We start from the raw sequence: 19,636 nt of genomic DNA on the forward strand, positions 1-19,636 counted from the left end.
CTTGGTGGTTAAATGAAAAGTTCTGATTTAGCTGTGATGATTCAGCTTCCTAGTAAGTGTCTACAGCCAGGGGGAGGTACTTTGACAAATAGAGTAATACATTAAGTTTATTTGCAGGGGTCTCATTTGATCTCAGAATCATCTGGTCAGTGATTGCTAAGTGTTTTTTAAGAGGTCAGAAAAGATAGCACAGCACCTAAAGCACACATCGATTAGAGCACTCCTCACACACTCCATGGGAAGGGATTTACTGCGTCTGCTCTTTATTAAGACTAGGAGCACCTTAAGGGCAGGGAACATCATACATAGTAGAACAGAAAGAACTCTAGTAATGCTCGAAGCTGTACTGTTTCTCTTCCAGAATGGGCCACATCTGTGTGAACATGAGAACAGCACCAAACTCTCTGGATCTTTGTTTTCTGGTCTGTGAAAGAAGAGGTTAAGCTGGATGAGAAAATGCTAGTTCTGTCTATTCTCTAAGGAGAATGAGCTGAGGCTGTATGTGTACTGCTTCATCCATAGCACATAATTCACTACCTTTCATAAATGTGTAATTCTCTTGGGATGAGAGACGAGGTACTGGGTTAGACCCCGTTGCAAAGTAGGTCGTTATCATGTTTCTTTAATTTGATGAAACAAAAGGTAATTATTCAAAGAGTTCTGTTGTCATGGTGACTTTCCATCGTTTTCCTTAAGCTGCCTCAGTTTCTGTCTCTCAATTGGGCGCATTTATAGATTATGTTTTCCTGAGGCTGCTGTGATTAGAGGCTATTTGCAAATGGTATGTACTGTTTTTACTGATGGCTAAATGTGCTCAAATGTGAATTGAAAGTGTTACAGAGGAAGGAGCATTACTATTAAAAAGTGGCAGTATCTTTTTAAGTTTATTTTACTACACTTGGAAGTTGACGAGTTTAATTTCAGAGTTCTACAATGTTTTATATCACTGTGGTGGTAAAATTATCTGTTACTTATGATTTTTTTTTTCCTAAATTCAATACCTTTGGTTGTCGTACTCCATGATTTAGGAAACGTGTGTGCCTAATTGTTTATGTCAGAGTACTTAAGAGTACTCACCTTTTTCTTCATCTCCATTTCCCATTTTTCACTAAGCTCCCATGCTTACAGACTTTTAAAAAAATTCACGACTCCTCAGAATGCCTTCGTGACTCCTGCTGTTGCTCCTGGGACTTGCTTACTTACGGCCATGATGGTTTTCCTGATGGAAAATATTACCAGCAGGATGAGTGACTTTCTCACAGGTCCTGTGTACCACAGTCTCAAAAGTTATGTATCCTTCTTCTCAGCTTGTATCCATGGCAGTATATAAAGCCCTCTCAAGACTTGGGAATAGGTAGAATAAGAAATTGGCATAAACAGTTTGTTGGCATTTATAGATGTAAAATTCCGAGGTCCCACTATTTGTGACTGACCCTGAAGGTCCAGGATTTCGCTGAGACGAAACATGGGTTAGTCACCGATGCTTGGGGTCTATTGTATGGGATTAAGTCACCCAGCTCATGAGTGAGCCTTAATAATTCCCAGCTTCTAAAAGTCAATGTGATTGTTCTCTATCAGGGTTGAGCCACTTTTGCTAATGTCAAGAGCTTGATTTTTAGAATCAGTCAAGTTATGCAATAACACTCAAGTTATTTAACCATTTTACCTCTGCTTTCCCCGTCTGATTAGTAGGGCTGAGATCACACCTTTCTCAAAGGATTTGAGGAGAAATTAAATGAGATGATGCATTTCAAAGCAAAGTATATAACAAACACTTGATGTTCAGCTCAGAGCAGCTGCCTTGCTGGTAGAGATCACAGTCCAAGAGGCATGGCTAGTGCCCTGGAGGTCGAGCAGCAGGCCCAGCACAACCTGAGAGGCTCTGGAGAACACAAAACCAAAGCCGCTGCAGTGCCCAGTTGGCCCAGGTACAGTGCCTGGTGGCCAGTGTGGAGGCCCAGCTGGCAAAGATTGTGATCAACCTGGGGCTGCAGAACCAGCAGTGCCAGGGGCTTCTGGACATCCAGGCAACAGCAATGGGAGCTCAGCCCATTCTAGGCCTGCTGGAGGGCAAGGACTGCAAGCTGCCTTGCAGCCCCCATGCAATGCCTGGGGCATGTGATAAGCCCCTCGGTCTCTGCATCACCAATCCCTGCACACCTTGTGCCCCTAGTTCCTGCTGTAGGCCCTGCAACACCTTTTGATGCTAGATACTCCAGGGACAGTAGGAGAGTTGTGTGAGGACAGAAGGCATATTTGTGAACTGGTCCTGCTTCTCTCATGACTGTCAGACCATGGGAACAGTGCCCCAGTGCATCTCATAAATCATAGTCCACAGGGAAAAGAAACATCCGGGTTTGTGGCCTGGCTCTAAGCCTGGGCCCACCTAGTCCTCTCCATCCAAGGCATCTCTTGTTCGTTCTGTCCTCATGGTCTGACAGGTTTGAACAGCAAAGGCCTGTCAAATGACGTGTTTTGTGGCTTTTCTCTGCTGCTTCGACCTTTCTTGCAGTTCCCCAAATCCCTTTGTAGATCTCTTAATAAACGTTCTCTTGCAACACAGGGGGAAAATAGCAAACAAACATAGTAGAGGATTTAGCACTTAAAGATAGAGTAAGTATTTGGCCAATCACTGGTAGCTAAGAGATGAAAAGTAGTCAGTGGCTCACCTAAAGTGGGTTCCTCCCTTCTTGGATATCCTTGCCTCTCTGTGTGCCATCTATCCATTATGCTTGCTCAGAGGGGCACACAGGTTATTCCATAAAATTTGTCATGAAAGCCAAGGTCAGCCAAGTGTCATGCTATGTCTAAATAACATAAATCCTTGAAAATGCATGTTTACTCATCACTGATAACTTTTTGAGTGAGCAAATGTGTGTTCAGAGAGGGAATTATATACAAGGAGTTTTAGGTATGGCATGTACCAAGCAAGTTTAGAATACAGAGAAGGAACAATATTCTTGCCCAAAAGCAAGGCAGGTAGACCGATGAATGACTACCATAATACAAGATAAAAGATAAGGTGGGAAATATTTATACAGTACATTTAGAACATTGAGTGCTAACCTGGGACATTCAAGGGTGCTTTTGCGGAGGAAGTATAGTTTTTCTGTGCATTTTTAAACTGAGACTTAAAGAGCAAGTAGATGGTTAATCAGACAGAGAAAGAGCAAAAGTTACACTATGTGCAAACACCTGGAGGTGTGAGAGTCCAGCACCCAGCAGCCATACTGCCTAATATGGTAGCCACTGGCCCCATGTGGCTTATTAAACCCTTTAAGTAAAATTAAAAATGCAGTTCCTCGGTTGCACTAGCCCCACCTCAAATGTAGCTTGTGCCTTGTGGCTGCGGTATTGGGCAGTGCAGATACAGAATGTGTGTGTTGTGTCAGAAGGGGCCCCGCACATCACTTTGTGTGGAATGCTTAGGTGGGGAGCACTGCCATGACCCGAGAGGAGGAGGAAGAGGCGACAGGATGCAGCCAGCCAGGCCAGAGTGCCATGCTCAGGAGCTTGTTTCATGCTCCCAAATAATCTTCTGCAGGTTTCGGCATCCCGGTTGAAAAGTCTGCCTGTTTCTTTGCCCCAGATGCTTGGTGAGACTGCTGTGTGTCACGTGTTCTTTCAGGCATACACCGTACTTTTTTGAATTAGAATTCCCAATGTATGAGGAATGTGTTTTACAAACTGCTACCCTGCTGGTATTGATCATTGTCACACAGGTTTGTGTAGCACAGCCTTCTACTCTGAAATGTGAGGGCCTTGCAGATTTCAAGAACAGACATGCTGGGTGAAAGCTAAAACTATAATGTGCAGAATTCCCAAGAGAACTTTATCCTGAGTTTAAATGCGAGCTTACTTGTGTCATTCTTATTTTATTGATGCTCTATAATAATGTAAAGCAATTTTGAAAATATAGTAAATTTGAGTTTTTCTTCTCCGATCTGCTGTCTGAATGGCACAAGAGAAAAATCAATCCCGTGGATACCAATGATCGTCAGTTCTTTAGAGCAACCCTTGCTTTAGTGTAATGGAGTCATTCATTGTCTGGTTTTTGGTCCAAAGTGTTCTCTTCTTTATGTTACAGCTAAAGTCAGGACCTGAATGGCAACACAGCTCAGCAGGGCAAAACAGATTGCAAATCTTATTCTTATTGTTTTATGCTTTTGTTGTAAAGGATTATCATTTGTTACCTTATATGAAAGCCTGCTCTGTGACCACAGGTTCAGTTAGTAAAATAAAGGGCTGAGAATAAAATTCAGATACACCTGTGGAGATCCAAACACATTTTCATTTTTCTGCAACACAGATAGTTTTCATGGAGATAGACTGTCTTAAGTATATTAAGGAGTCAATTCATTTTGACATTAAAATGATAGATACATTTTAAAATATTTTATTTGCTGATTTCCTTTGTTTCAGTGAATGACAACTAGAGGTTGTTAACAATATTAGCAATTGATAATACTTTTCATTATAATTCAGCCTCCACTATATGCTGAGCATTGTATGCTGCATTCATCAATACAAACTCTCTCTCTCACACACACACACACACACAAAACACAAAACCTGCAAAGGAGCTATAAATACATACATTTTACTTATGAGGAAATTAGGGCTGTGAGAGTTTAGGAAAATAAATTATACCACTATATATGTACAATGAGCATTACAAAGCCATTAAAAAGCAATGTTGTCGATGAATATCTGACAGCTTGGAAATCTGTACACAGTTTACTGTGAACCAAGTGAAGCAGGTACCAACGCCCATATTCAGTATATCCAGTGCGGTACCATATGTGGCTTTACACACACACACACACACGCTACCACAGAAAAAGGGGTGGAATGATCCAGCCAGAACCGTGCCGGTGAGAAGTACGTCGTGGAGTTCTCGCTCACCCCTGCCCTGTGGTTTCAGGGTGTGAAGGAGCTGTGTCTGCTGCTGCTTAACCAGTCCCTCCTGCTTCCATCTCTGAAACTTCTCCTCGAGAGCCGAGATGAGCATCTGCACGAGATGGCACTGGAGCAAATCACGGCAGTCACTACGGTATGCCCAGTTGAATTTACTTTCTTTCTTTTTTTTTTTTAATGTTTCAAAGGAATGAATTAGCACTTTCATTCTCATAAATAACACCATGGTTAATTGAAGACTACTATATCTGTGGTATTCTCTGACCACAATAGCTGTTCCTATTTTGTCCCAGCAGTGTATGTTTATTTTACAAACATTTACTAAGCTCTTCCCATGAACCAGATTCAGTGTTTTTGGTGCTCAGAATACAAATCCGAATAAGAAGACAGTTTTCTACAGAAGCAGGATGTTAGTCTCCTTAAGAAGATCAAAGCAGCCATCAACTAGCAGTCCTCTTGCTACTTGAAATTTGGGTCTAGGGAACTCCCATCATTGCACAGGTTTTCCATCTGTGGATGTGTGTGTTAGGTTATCCACTAATTAAAGGTAAGACAGTGGGTTTAAGTAGTGTTTACTGGCACCATCTGAAATCTCAAACTCTGATTTCCTCTGGCAACCTTCTTGTCTTGAAGAGTAATGTACTGGAGTCAACTTGAGATTTCTCCCTCAAGGCCTGTTGCCTTGTTATTATGATTAGGAAGAAACTTTCTCTTCTCATTTAAAATTTTCCACTTTAGGATTAGATAGCTTAGGGTTGTGTTTTAATGAACTCATGTTGTATGATCCTTACTGAAGCCCTTTTGTGTGGAGATCATTCTTTCATTTGAAGTGTATGTATGTCTGTTTGAGTATGTACACTATACACATACACATACATGCACACATATGTAATTTTACATTGTATATATACATATGTATGTATATATACACATACATGCTATTTTTTTAAACAAAAATGTGGCAGGATATCTTCTAGGGACCAGAGAAGGAAGGAGAATCTAGAGCAGAGGTATATGCTTGCTACTCAAGACAGTGAAGAGGTTGATGAAAAGACATCACTGATATAAAGTTTTCTTAATGACAAAGGATACAGAAAATTATGTAAATAGTTACAGAAAGCAGAATATAATTGTATTTGGAAATAATCATTATGAATAAAATGAGAAAATCAAATGCCTTTATTCATTTAGATGTGTTTTTAAAATAATGTAAAAGCTTCTGCAAGGGTTTTGTGAATACCGTACCTGATCACCAATAATTAATCAAAACAAAGGCCTCTTTGGGACCTTGACTGAAGTAGGGAATCAAGGGGACTTGCCTTTCTGTAGCCCTGCCACCTATGTATGCTGAAATGAAAGTTGAATAACTCAGAGAATTTATATGAAACAGAATTATAATGAGTTTTTTTCTTAGCCAGTTTTTTCTTATAAATCCAAGAAATTGGTAAGAAGAGAAAACTTTTGCATATTCTCAGTGCATTTTTTTCCCTCCCCACCCTCGTACACTGTGTTAGGCATTCTCACAAAAATTTGCCATGGGCCTCTTTGAGAATAAAACAGTGATGTATTATACAGTGCCTTTCCATATTCATCATACATAGAGCTCTCTTGATACAGTCCTGGATTCCATGGGCAGAGTGTATCAGTTTTCATTTTAAAGATTCTTTATCTCAAATGCATCTGTCAGAACTGCAACTAGCACAGGCGGTCCCTAACTGCTGACTAATCTTACTACCCACACAGCAGCATTTCCCCCACATACCTACACAGTAACTATCAAAATAAGAAACTAAATGACTAAATGGTAACACTGCAGTGCCCAAGTCCCTTTAATATGGCACTGATTTACTTCCGTAACACTTTGATCTGCACGTTAGATGTGCTGCATGGTGCTAAGCCTGTGGTTTTGAAACTGCTCTGCAGAGTGTGAGTAGTTTGCCTGTGGTTGTGATGATAGCGCACGAAACGTCTGTGCCCTTCAGATCCAAGAATCAAAGCCACAGGTATAAATTGCTAAGATGAGTCACTTGCCTACCGTTCAGATCCTTCCTTTTAGAAATTCGGTAATGAGACTGAACTGTAACATCTCTGCATTAAGTTGAATGCTCACATTAGGCTAGCCCATCTGTGCCCTAAAAATGTGTCCCACAAAAAGACCTTTTGCAGTCCCCAGAGGCTAAGGTTTTACAGAGTTTTCCATTTTAAAAACATTTTTTAACTTTTTGAGATAATTTTAAATTCACGTTCAGTTGTAAGAAATGATATAGCAAGGTCTCTCACATTCTTCACCCAGTTCCCCCCAGTGTGACATCTTTCATGACTAGAGTATACAGGTTGAACACCTCTAATCCAGAAATCCAAAATGGCCTTAAATTCAACACTTTTGAAAACCAACATGACATTCAAAGGAAAATGCTCATTAGAACATTTCAGATTCCAGACTTCAGATTTTCTGATTAGGAATACTCAACAAGTAAGTATAATGCAAATATTCCAAAATCTGAAATAACTGACACTTCTGAGCTCAAGCTTTTTGGATAAGGGATACTTACCTGTAATATTATGACCCGGTTGCTGACATTGATTCAATCTGTCAACATTATACAGATTTTATTAGTTTTGCAGACACTCTTGAGTGTGTGTGTGTGTCTCCATGTGACATTGTCACCTGTAACTTCGTGTGACCACTAACTGCAGTCAAGGTACCAGACCCAAGGATCTCTCATACTGTCCTTTATAGCCACAGCCACCTTCTTCCTCCCCACCTCCTGAACAACCCCTGGCAACTGCTAATCTGTTCTCTGTAATTGTATCATTTTAAAATGCTACATAAATAAAATATGAAATCACTATAATTAATCATTGCTCTTCCAACACCATTAAAGGGTTGTGTTACACTTTTCTAAGGGAAGAGTTTCAGTGGGCATTTTGGCAGGACTCACGTCTAGCTGTTTTTAAGTCATCCTTGGTATTGCAATGAAAAATAGAAAACTTTTGCTTTCTTTTTGTTGCTTTTATTTTGCTATTCACCGTGTCCATTAGCAGGGCGCTTGAGTTCATCAATAACTTCAGTTTTCCCCTTATTGGTTGTTGACAGTAGCTCCTATTGACATTAAAAGAAAAACATCTGGCAGAGGCACTCCGTTGATAGCAGTCTCTCCTGCATGGTGTGCAGATCCAAGTTTAAAAACACCCCCACTTGTTTGCTGATAGCATGTATTATTTTGCTATTCATTATAAGATACTGACAGCTTTATAGGTGTTTACAGTTAAAAGGATGATGCTTAAGTGCTGATGCCAGAGATTGTACTGACTTTTCCTCTAGCAGTAGTACTCATTTCTTTCTCTAAGCTTTTCCGAAATTGCAGACCTCTGGTGCGTGTAACCTTTTATAAATGGCCAACAGCCTCTTTCCTGGGCCAGAAATGGAAAGTCCTTCCTTGAGATTGTATTGATGATGAACAATTAAAACCCTGCATGGTATAGACTTCTGGATTACCTTCTCCATCACTCTCAGTAAAATTGAGAGCTCACTTTCAAAACCGTATTCTCTCTAAGATGGGCAATGCTGCTGATGTGTTTGACTCGCATCTCTTGAATATTTTCTGTTTGGATGGAAGCCTCTTGACTTGTTTCATCAAAGTAAGCAGATACGTATTTATAATGGCTTTGTATACTGAAAATTCCCATTTTGTAATTCCCGATTTGTAACAGCTCCTGCTCTTCATTGCTTCCTCCTCTTTGGTACTGCTCAATGCCTCTATGCAACCCCTCATCCCAGGGGTTGTCCTGGACTGTGCTGTCTATTAAAATAGTAATTCATGGGATTATAAAAGAAGTGTTGGCCGGGCACGGTGGCTCACACCTATAATCCCAGCAGTTTGGGAGGCCGAGGAGGGTGGATCATGAGGTCAGGAGATCGAGACCATCCTGGCTAACACGGTGAAACCCCATCTCCACTAAAAATACAAAAAATCAGCCAGGTGTGGTGGTGGGTGCCTATAGTCCCAGCTACTCGGGAGTCTGAGGCAGGAGAATGGTGTGGACCCGGGAGGTGGAGCTGCAGTGAGCTGAGATCGTGCCACTGCACTCCAGCCTGCAGTGAGACGCCGTCTCAAAAAAATAAATAAATAAAAAATAAAAAGTGTTTAGGACCTCCGGTACCTAATTAAGGGTTTCTCCTTGATGACAATAATTACCATCTTGCAAATCCCACCTCTTTGCCAAGTACTATAATAGGTACATTTTCTTTTTTTCTTAATGATTGTATGAGAAGATATTATTATTTTGGTTTCACAGATGAGAACATGAGGCTCAGGGGTCACACAGCTAGTAAGCAGCCAAAGCTGAAATGTAAACACCAGACCTAACATTCAAAGTCTATACCCCACCATGCTTCTGCTTTTAACGTAAGTAGGAAGGCTTTATTATATTGGAAAAGGGCTATTTCTACAGAGGAATGAAGTTGTTGAAAGCACCTTGAGGCATATAATATTAGCTCTGCAAAACACTAGAGCAGACCTAGCCCAACAACTCGCCTAGCTGTGCTTCCTTTTTAAGCCCACTTACTCTCCCAGGCTCCAGCTGAACACTGCAGGGGGCTCTGGGCCATTTTGGGTGAGATTATGACACGAGAGCACCTCCTAAATGAAACCTATACCCCTTTATCTTCAACACATTGACCTTAGTCCTGCCCTGGGGATTTTCTCAGATCACTAATGTCCTTCTTCCAGTGACAGTCCTTCAGATATTTGATAAATGTGATTCCTATCCCCTGTAATCTTGCCATGAAGGCACCAGAACCTTCTAGCATTATTTACAGTGGCCAGTGTCCAAGCTGGGGGGAGAACCATAAAGATTTTCAGAAACGCATGTGTGAATCGACATATTTATACAAAACCAAGAAACCTTCCTGTCTTTGGTCCCCTTTAACTCTGTCCATGTTTCAAAGTTGTGGGTATGTCTATTTATTTCTATCGTTTTAACCTGAACATACAGAGATCTGACTTGTACCTCCTGTCTGGATGCGTCCAGCAATAGGCAGCTCACTCTGCAGGTCAGCCTGGGATTCCTAAACAGCACTAGTGGTTGGTTAATTTACTTGGTATGAACAGACATATCAAGCATGCATTGTGCACAGCCTGGCACTGTGTATGAAGTGAAGAATAGGTAAGACACTTGTAAAGATGCGATAAAATATTATTATCCCTGTGCTTAAATGAATAATCTCATGGAGAGATTGACATGTGAAATAATAACACGAAGAATTAACGAAGGTAGCAAGGAGGTAGGTACAGCATGTGGAACTAGCCAGATCAGGGCCCTCAAATCCAGCATGTGGGTTTGGTTGCAGAGGTGATCAAGCTTGGATTTTCAAAGATTGTCTCCATCTCGTTGTGAGATTGTGAGCAGATGATTTGTCATAGTTTTGGTTTCAGAAGTAGTATTCCATTAAGTGTCATGCCAGGAGTGAAACTGATGGTATGCTGAGAAAATGGAAACTGCATATCATATTCAAGCAAATACAGAATACAAAAATTATCTGTATGTGTTTTTCTCAAGCGTATACTTAGGTTGTCCTTTTATTTTTCTACCCTTGTGGTTGATATTTTAATAACTTTTATTAGTAATAGTATATATGAGAACAAGACAAATATGTTTCCCTAAAGTAAACAGTGAAATAGTATTAAATAATCTTTAAAGCAAATGAAATGAGGGCTGCATGCATTATGCTTCTGGAATTTCAGCTTTCCTCATTATTGTAATTACTCTTAGCTTGATATAGATCCATAAAATCAAAGATTTTAAATCAGAGAAGGTTCATTACCTATTGTTGAAAGAGGAATTAAGCAGATAACATTTTAATGGCTTGGAAGACAGAAGTGCTTTGTGCTTTAATAGATTTCTTTCCCAAGATCTGTAAAGTATCATTTATTCTCAAAAATTAATTGCTGACACACAAAAAACAATCTCTGACAGAGATAGCAAGCATTTTACTCATCTTCTGATATATATAAGCCCTTCCCTTTCTAGAAAATCCTTTTCTCATGATTTGTTTGCCTGTATTAACATCAGCTATTTACTGAACCTGGACTCTGCACTTGGCATTGTGCTGGGCACTTAAAAGCTTGTATTATTCCCAACCCTTACAGACAGTGTGTATTTCTGATCTGGAAACTGGAGCTCAGAGAGATCGTCCTGAACAAGGTCACACAGTTGTTTAGTGACAGAACCAGGATTGGAAATTTGTCTCTAACCCAAAAGCCTGTCTTCTTTTCATAGCACCAGACTATCTCTCACTGTAATTCAAAGTTATTTGATCAGGGGAATTAAGTCAACTAATTCTCTGGACTTGTCTCATATTTATTTCTCACATCCAAACCGCATCCAAAAATGACAGAATCTATTTTCTTTCTCATGCCCCTTAAGCACCAGTCAACCCACTGGCAGGGCTGTGTGATTTTCCACAGACCATATACCAAAGTCAATTTCTGATCAATTTAAAAGTCAAATGTTGTTAAAAGTCAGAAAATATAAAAATAACATATCAGTTCCTTTGAGGAATTGTAAGTTCTGAGTTTTAAAGCAATAAAACAAGTCATAAAGGAGTAGATCCTTTCCTGACAATATGAAAGTGTAAAACTTCTATACAACAAAAAACAACCGAAACAGAACTGTAAACAATAGGTTAGAATGTTCATGATAACAAAAATCAGGGTTAAGATTTCAGTTATACAGAGAATCCTTCACATGTGAAAGAGTGGGAAGCTGTTATAACTCTCCTAAATGAGTGAATGATTGATTCTTCCCACAACAAAAAATAAAAATGATAGGAAATTTATGGAAAAATTCATTCTTGCAAATAAATTCAAATGAAAGCAACCTTGAGGTACCATTACATATCTCCTAAATTAGCAAGTGATTTTTTCCTATCAAAATATTAACACCTAAAGCTGAGAAGTTCGTGATGTGACACTGATGCATTCCCACGCTGATGTCACCGCTGTAAGCTGGCACAGTTGACATCATTATGTGGTTGTGCTTACATTCATATTTAGAACCAAAAAAATGTTTCAGATACTTTGCCTGATGTATTAATTTGCTCATATTACCCTAACAAAGTACCACAGACTAAGTGACTTAAACAAGAGAAATTTATTTTCCTACAGTTTTGGAGACCAGAAGTCTGATGTCAAGGTGTAAGGTTGGTTTCTTCCCAGGCCTCTGTCCTTGGCATGTCGACGGCCGCCTTCTCACTGTCCTCACATGGCTGACCCTCGCTTTGTGTGCGTGTCCTGTCTTCTCTTCTTGTTAGGACACCGGTTATATCGGAGTCCATCCTGATGACCTCATTTTACCTTCATTGCCTCTTTAAAGTCCCTGTCTGTAAATAAATTCACATTGTGAGGTACTGAGGGTAAGGGCTTCGACATACGAATTTGTGCGGGACACAGTTCAGCCCGTAACACTGCAGTGATACCTCCCCTGGTAACTTGTCCTATGCCGATCATTTCGATGAAGAAGAAAGTATGTGCAAAAAAACATTCATGGTAGTATTTCAGTAATATCAGACAACTTAAAATGGCTGAAATATTTATAGAAGTCAAATAACTTATAACAACTATTTTGCAGCCATTAAAATTTTTAAGACTGAAAACTATGTAAAAAACAATTTAAAAATTCTTAGCATATAATGAGAAAAATAGAATACAAATATCATATGATTAATTGTGGGAAAAAAATCTATGCACATGGACAGTTACTGGAGAGGAAAGGAGGGTGAAATAATTCTCTTGTGGTGACCCAAACATGGATGACATACAAATTACTGTCACACAGCCTGAAGAGCCAGACCTCAGGTGCCTTGGGAGTATGGAGGAAGGAGGAATCAGCTTGGCCAAGAGAGTTAAACAAAATGTCAGCAAGAAGGTGGCATGTTTTTTTCCAACTATTTCCACTTTTTTATTTTTATCTTAAAAAGAAAAAGTAGGTTAGAATGAATAATGCATGGTCAGAGAGTACCAAGCTTCTGTGGCAGATAGTACTAAAGTTTTAGTATGTTTAGTACAAATTTTAGTCAAAAACAAGAAAAAACAAAGACAACTTGAGGCTTAACAAATTAATCCAGCAACTCAGCAGTGTGGTGCTGATGTCACAGTGTTGGAGAGTGCTTTGGGACAGGACACCCAGCACTCGGCTGTGCTGATGGGAAGGATTCAGTCTGGCCTTGGTGCCCTGATATGTAGAAAGGAACATCTTGGCTGTCTATGACCTGTTCCTTCTCTGAACCTCAGACGACTCTTTAAAATGTACTTGTTGGAATGGGTCATTACAAAGGCCATCTCTTTCTTTCTTCTTTCATTTTCTATTTTGTTCCCAATTACGCACAGAAAAATTATCTATGCAGTATTTTCCGTGCAGCTGTTAATCTTAAAGTATACTCTGGCCATTCTGTATTTCCTGCAAAGAGCCAGGCCCAGGTAGAATGTCAGAGAAAGGAAATAAGATAAAGTCACCCACCCTGCGTTTCCAGCACTTGATTTTATCTGAAGCCAAACCCAAAATTCCTCCCAACCTTTCCCTGCTCACTGCCCAAGCTCAGTGCAGGTCAGCAAACGCAGACCTTTATCGTTCTTTAGGGAACTTCTGAGTGGGCCGGGGCCAAGGGGAAGGAAGCATGCATTTCATTTCCGTGTCTTTAGCCTTAGGCATTCTCAGCCAAGAAGGCAAGCAGCAGGCTTTTGGAGAAAAGGCAACCTACCCTGCCCTTCCCCACCCCTTGCCCTCCCTGCCAGAATGTGAGCAGCTTCTGAAAAGCTGGGTATATCCAGCCAGAAACACGGGAAGGATTTGGTTGCACTGGATAGAAACACAAACTATGAAGGGAATGAGAGTAGCAGCGGCCGCAGGCGTTAACAGAACCCCTGTCTCTTCCTCAGGCTGGAAGAATCCATCACTACCTCTCTAGGAGACTGTCAGGCTCCCAGAGGGAGGGTTAGTGAGTAAACTGAAAGAATAATAAAAGTGTCCCAGCCTAGAAGACGTATTCAGGGCAACAAAGAAAGTATTGCCCTGCAGTGTTCAGATTCTGAGCCTTTTATCTGTGCATCTTATCAAACATGTGCCTGTAGCATCCTGGCACACACTGTTCTCTCCTGCAGGGTTAGGCAGGGAGATTCTTTGTTTTGAAGGATGAACCAAGATAACACATACAGTAACTCAGATGCCCTGTGTGTGTGCACGCATTAGCATGTGCATGCACGTGGCTGGAGGCAGCCACACAGACTGAAAGAATGTGAGCTTTGGAGTGATTCATTCACTTGGGTATTCATTCCACAAATCTTGCTCAGCTCCTAGCATGTGGCCACCCATTCTGGACATTGGGGATACAGGGGTGAACAGAAGAGACAAGATCTCTGCTCCATAGGAACTTGTGTTCTGGAGGGAAACAAACAATAAACAAGTAAACTAGGCCGAGACACGGGCTTCTAGGCCACTCCACCATGGAGCAACTGTATCACACTTGACCTCACTGAACCTGCCTCTGTCAGAGGAGGTGAGAACTGTCTTGAAGGGATGTCTGAAGACTTCAAGGGCCTCTCAGGGTTCTGGCACGTAGACACCGTGCTGCTGAGGGCAGGAGCTCTGTGGCGTTGAGACTCTTGTTTGCTAGGCATGAAGAGACAGGGAGAGAAGTGGGATGGAAAGAAGGCATTCAGAACTCACAGGCAGCCCCAGCGAGGAGAAGTCAAAGCTCCGTGCCCCTTCCAGCACAAAAGCAAGTCCATTGAACCGGTGGCTTTTTCTGTCATCTAGCTCCTAAAAACAAAAACAAAGGTAAATTCCTGGAGTTCAACCTAAGTGTTTTGGGTCAAAGGTGGGCTGTACAAGTGTTCATGAAATGGGAGGCCGGAGAAAAGACACTGAGGGTTTGCAGAGAAGGGTCTTCTGTTCTGGAGTCTAGTTCTATTCAGTCTCTCTGAGAGGTAGGGTCTTTATCGTGTACTTGTGCAGTTTACAAAAATGTGACAAAGTTTCATAATGTAGGTTCACTCAGCCATTTAACAAATGTTAATGAAATGGGGAGCTGAAATGTAAAAGTGATAAAACTTCTGTGCCTTCAAGAATTTCCCAGTCGGTAAGGGAGACAGACATACAAATTACTATCATACAGGCCGGACACGGTGGCCACGCCTGTAATCCCAGCCCTTTGGGAGGCCAAAGTGAGTGGATCACCTGAGGTCAGGAGTTCGAGACCAGCCTGACCAACATGGTGAAACACCATCTCTAATAAATACAAAAAATTAGCCAGGCATGGTGCCATGCACCTGTAATCCCAGTTACTTGGGAGGATGAGGCAGGAGAACCGCTTGAACCCAAGAGGCGGAGGTTGCAGTGAGCCGAGATTGCACCACTGCACTCTAGCCTGGGCAACAAGAGTAAAACTCCATCTCAAAAAATAAATAAATAAAATAAAATTACTTATCATACAGCATGAAGAGGCAGATCTCAGGCATCTTGGGAGTATGGAGGAAGGAGGAATCCTTGGTCATACTCCCAAGTATTGGCCAAGAGAGTTAAAGGAAATGTCAGCAAGAAGATGGCATTGGAGGTGACGTTTACATTGGGTTCTGAATGACCCCTGTGGGTAGTAGGAAAGATTCACGCTACCCGATAGTGGGCAGGATTTTATTCTCAGTACTTCTCTTGCTTTAATTCTCGCAGTCAGTAGACAAGTAGACACAGTTGACCTTCGCCTCTTCAATAGCCTTTCTTCCTTGTCACAGAACATGCAGGAAGAGCACATTGTGTACAATTGCATAATATAGTTGGTCTAAACGTCAGTTAATTGGCTTTGACATTATTTCTGAGAGTCCTACAATCCAAATTATTAAAAATGTACAGTAACATTAAGAAAAGCCTGTCAGGAATCTGTTTTATGATACCCCAATGTAAGTGAGAAGCTCCGAATTTTGATAATGTGATCAGTGTGGACTTGATTCTTTAAAAAAAATATTGAAAATAATACATATATTTAGAAGACAAGACCAGGGAGAAAGAGAATATGCAAACTGAAAGAACCTATGAAACCATTTTTTAAAAGGCAAGGTTGGTACTGAGCTTCCTAGAGGCTGAAGCAAAAATAGTTTAAAACCCCACTGTTGGTTATCTTACTCGTATCAGTGGGCTTGAGGGACATACTCTTCTCTCAATGGAGTACAAAAGAGGTTTTCTTGTTCCAAAAAGATTTTTTTCATGTGTATTTATATTCAAGAAAGATACAGCATTAAAGAATGTGGATCACAGTGAAAGTACAAATGAAACAGTAAATGTGGTTGTTAAGAGCACAGACTTTGATGTCAAGATTGACCCAAATTTACAATCTGGCTCTACAACTGGTTACAATGTTAAGCAAAGTTGCTACACCTCAGTTTCCTTCTCTGTCAATTGGGAGGTAAAAGTGCCAGTCACGGGGTTGAGTCAGAAGGCCTTGGTGAAGAAATGCTGGTACAGTGTTGAATAGTTTCTGGCACCCAGTATCTGGAAGCTGTAGTGATGATTGCAGTGGGGTTCTTGTGTCTTCTTATGTTAAGAGGAGCCCCGTCTGTCATCCAAATCTGTGACCTACCTCAGAGGTGCTCGTGACCCACACAGGCTTTTAAACCCAGGCCAGGGCATGAATGATGATGAAGGCAGCCCAGTGGAGAGCGAGGGATCCAAGGGGGAGGTGAACAAAGCAAACACCCCCTCACGCTGTGCCTGTCTTATTTCTTGAAGGTGAATGATTCCAATTGTGACCAAGAACTTCTTTCCCTGCTCCTGGATGCCAAGCTGCTGGTGAAGTGTGTCTCCACTCCCTTCTATCCACATATTGTTGACCACCTCTTGGCTAGCCTCCAGCAAGGGCGCTGGGATGCAGAGGAGCTGGGCAGACACCTGCGGGAGGCCGGCCATGAAGCCGAAGCCGGGTCTCTCCTTCTGGCCGTGAGGCGGACTCACCGGGCCTTCAGAACCTTCAGTACAGCCCTCCGTGCAGCACAGCACTGGGTGTGAGGGCCGCCTGTGGCCCTGCTCCTTAGCAGAAAAAGCATCTGGAGTTGAATGCTGTTCCCAGAAGCAACATGTGTATCTGCCGATTGTTCTCCGTGGTTCCAACAAATTGCAAATAAAACTGTATGGAAATGATGAGCAAGCTGCCGCTTTTTTAACCTTTTTTTTCTTTCTTGTACTGACTGGTGAACATACTTTCTTATTGACTAAGAGACTCTTCCTTCCCACCCTTCTTTTTTATTTCAACCTGCCTTTTCTGGATAGAATTCAGTTTATAATGTGTCCATAACTGTGGTTCAGCAAGTTGGATGTGGTGGTGGATAGGGTGGCATTAGGAAGGGAGGGAGTGTGCGGAATGCCTGGTGGTCGAGGCAGGTGTCATGGGTGGAGGGAGGGTGGACCTGGACTCAAGTCTCAGATTAGTTAAATGACCTCGGGCAAATTCTTCCACCTCTTTGAACCTAAGTCTATTTTGTAGAAAAATAAGGGTGGTATTATTTGTCTCGTAAAGTTGATAAGTATTATGTGGGGTTGTGTGTGTGAGGCTCTATCAGATACACAGCCGGAGCTGAAGAAATATTAACTCTCTGTCCCACTCACTAGTGTCACAGTATATGAATTATGACCTTCAGGGCATAGCCAGATGATCAGGACCAATACATGATTGCTGTCTGATTAGAGGCCTTCAAAATTTATCAGCATCGACATGTTCATGTTGACACATTTCATGTCCATAAACGTACATAGGCAGGTGGGTGGGGGAACAGAGCCAGCATGCACACTTATCACAGGTGGGATTGGCATCTTAGGGTTCACTGATGTGCATACAGCCAATCGTAGCAAGGGTGTGAATAGCAACACCCTTAGGAAAACCTCCCACACAAGGGGTGTTCCCTGTGATGGAGGATAAGGGTCCCAAGGCATAGCTTGCTGGCACCTGCCCCCACCACAGAGGTATGTGCTTGATGGTGGAGGCTCTAGACTTCGCGCCCCTGAGACTCACACCTTATTGAAGCCACAGCAGCAGCCGAGGCACAGCCTTGGGGAGAGCATCCACACCTACAGAGTGACCAGGGGGCCGTTGGAGGTATCCATCTACACTAAGGCATGCTGGTCTTTTACCTCTGCCCCAAGAAATAATTTGGAGGGAGGGAGAGTGTCTGTGTATTAATAGGAAGGTTTAGTCTAGGTAGATGAGATGAGATGATATTACATCATTGTTATAGGGAGTAATTTGCACAAGGTTAAGTCATGTGAAAAGGCTACCTTGGATCAATTTCTGCATTGCTCTGTCAAAGCCAGCAGGCTGAATGTAACGGGGCTCCCTGGTGGTCTTTAACATACAGTGTATTGGGCAGCCTCATCTCCACACCTCTCCCTGTCCACCCCACTCCCACCAGTGCCCTACACACAACCTGGTTGGGTTCCCCATCTATTTAAGAATAACATCGCTTCACCTTATAGTTTATCATCACCATCATCATCAGCTTCACCTCATTTCCACTCCTCTAGATGTAGCTGCAGAGCTGCAGTGTCCTCTGATGAAAGTTTTGGTCATCTTTGGAGGAGACTTATTATGTAATTGCTCACTCCCCTGACCTCCCACCAACTGTCTACCCCAAGATTGAGTTCCTTTCCCAATTCAGTAGCACCTAGAATTTGGGAATGGCCTGCACAAGCCTCTAGCATACTTCACAGGAAAGAGGACACCATATTTCTCCCAAATTAGGTAACACCTGTCCAGACAGACCCACGCGGCCAAAAAAGCCTCCTAGAACTCTGATGGCACTGCCTATGTCCGATGGTGTGGGTCAAGCCACTCCCAGGCAGCATGCTTACTAGTAATGGGTTTTCTGTAACCTTGCAGCTAGCCTGCATCATTTCAGGTGAATGAAAACATTGAGTGAGCAATATTCTGAGAAACACAGTCTGTTATAACAGAATCCCTCCTGAGACCTTTTTCTTCAAATTGCAGTATTACAGATCTCAGAAGTCATTTAGTATGACACCCTGACTTTATGGATTAGTAGACTGAGGCCCAGAGGGCTGGAGTGACTGTGCAAAGGACAGCAGAGGATTGGGGGGCTCCACATTCCAGTCCTCCAGCCCCACAATGCTTATGAGGAAGGGATTCTTTCCTGGAAGCTCCATGGCTTTGACTCACATCCTCGTTTACTAGAAACCAAATTTAAAAGGTTTGAGCAGTTTCTGTGGGCGGCGGGGAGGGGGGAAGAGAAAAAGAAGGAACAACAAATAATTCACTCAAGAATCACACCAGTTGGAAAAATACTCTAGAACGCTGCGTTCCTCTTTGTGCTGGTATTGAGAATGTTAACCATAAATGTTAGATGAAGGAGTAAGATGATATGTTGTCTTGCTTACAGTTAAAAGTTCCTATCAGTTATCCCAAACCTTTCTCTTTGAAAACAAATCAGAATAAGCAAGGGCTGCCCTGGCCCTCACTCACACTCGGATTCTATAGCTTTGCTTCCTGGGACGCGGCCCCCAGGGTGAGCCAGTGCAGGGTGAGAGCCTCTGAAGTCAGATAGCCGAAGTGTGAGCACTGGGAGGCCTCTCTCTCTGAGCCTCAGTTTTCTCACCCATAACTAGGGCTAATAATGCTTAAGTTACTAATTAATAAGTACTTTTCTCAAGGTCACAAAGCTAG

General features: G+C 41.9%; 1 protein-coding gene across 3 annotated transcripts in view; it reads left to right on the forward strand.

The window, feature by feature from the left end:
* The window catches only part of NBAS (NBAS subunit of NRZ tethering complex), a 393,407-nt gene extending 376,304 nt beyond the window's left edge, over positions 1-17,103 (forward strand). For 2 of the 3 annotated variants that reach the window (XM_003826980.5, XM_055108231.2), the window contains 2 exons: positions 4,925-5,053; positions 16,696-17,103. In XM_003826980.5, the coding sequence (XP_003827028.3) occupies positions 4,925-5,053; positions 16,696-16,971 (405 nt within the window). In that variant the 3' untranslated portion in view covers positions 16,972-17,103. The other variant, XM_034952644.3, reaches the window with a different exon arrangement.
* The last annotated feature ends 2,533 nt before the right edge of the window (positions 17,104-19,636 follow it).

This window comes from Pan paniscus, chromosome 12 (genome assembly GCF_029289425.2).
Source record: "Pan paniscus chromosome 12, NHGRI_mPanPan1-v2.0_pri, whole genome shotgun sequence".
In the NCBI taxonomy this organism is placed as follows: Eukaryota; Metazoa; Chordata; class Mammalia; order Primates; family Hominidae; genus Pan; species Pan paniscus.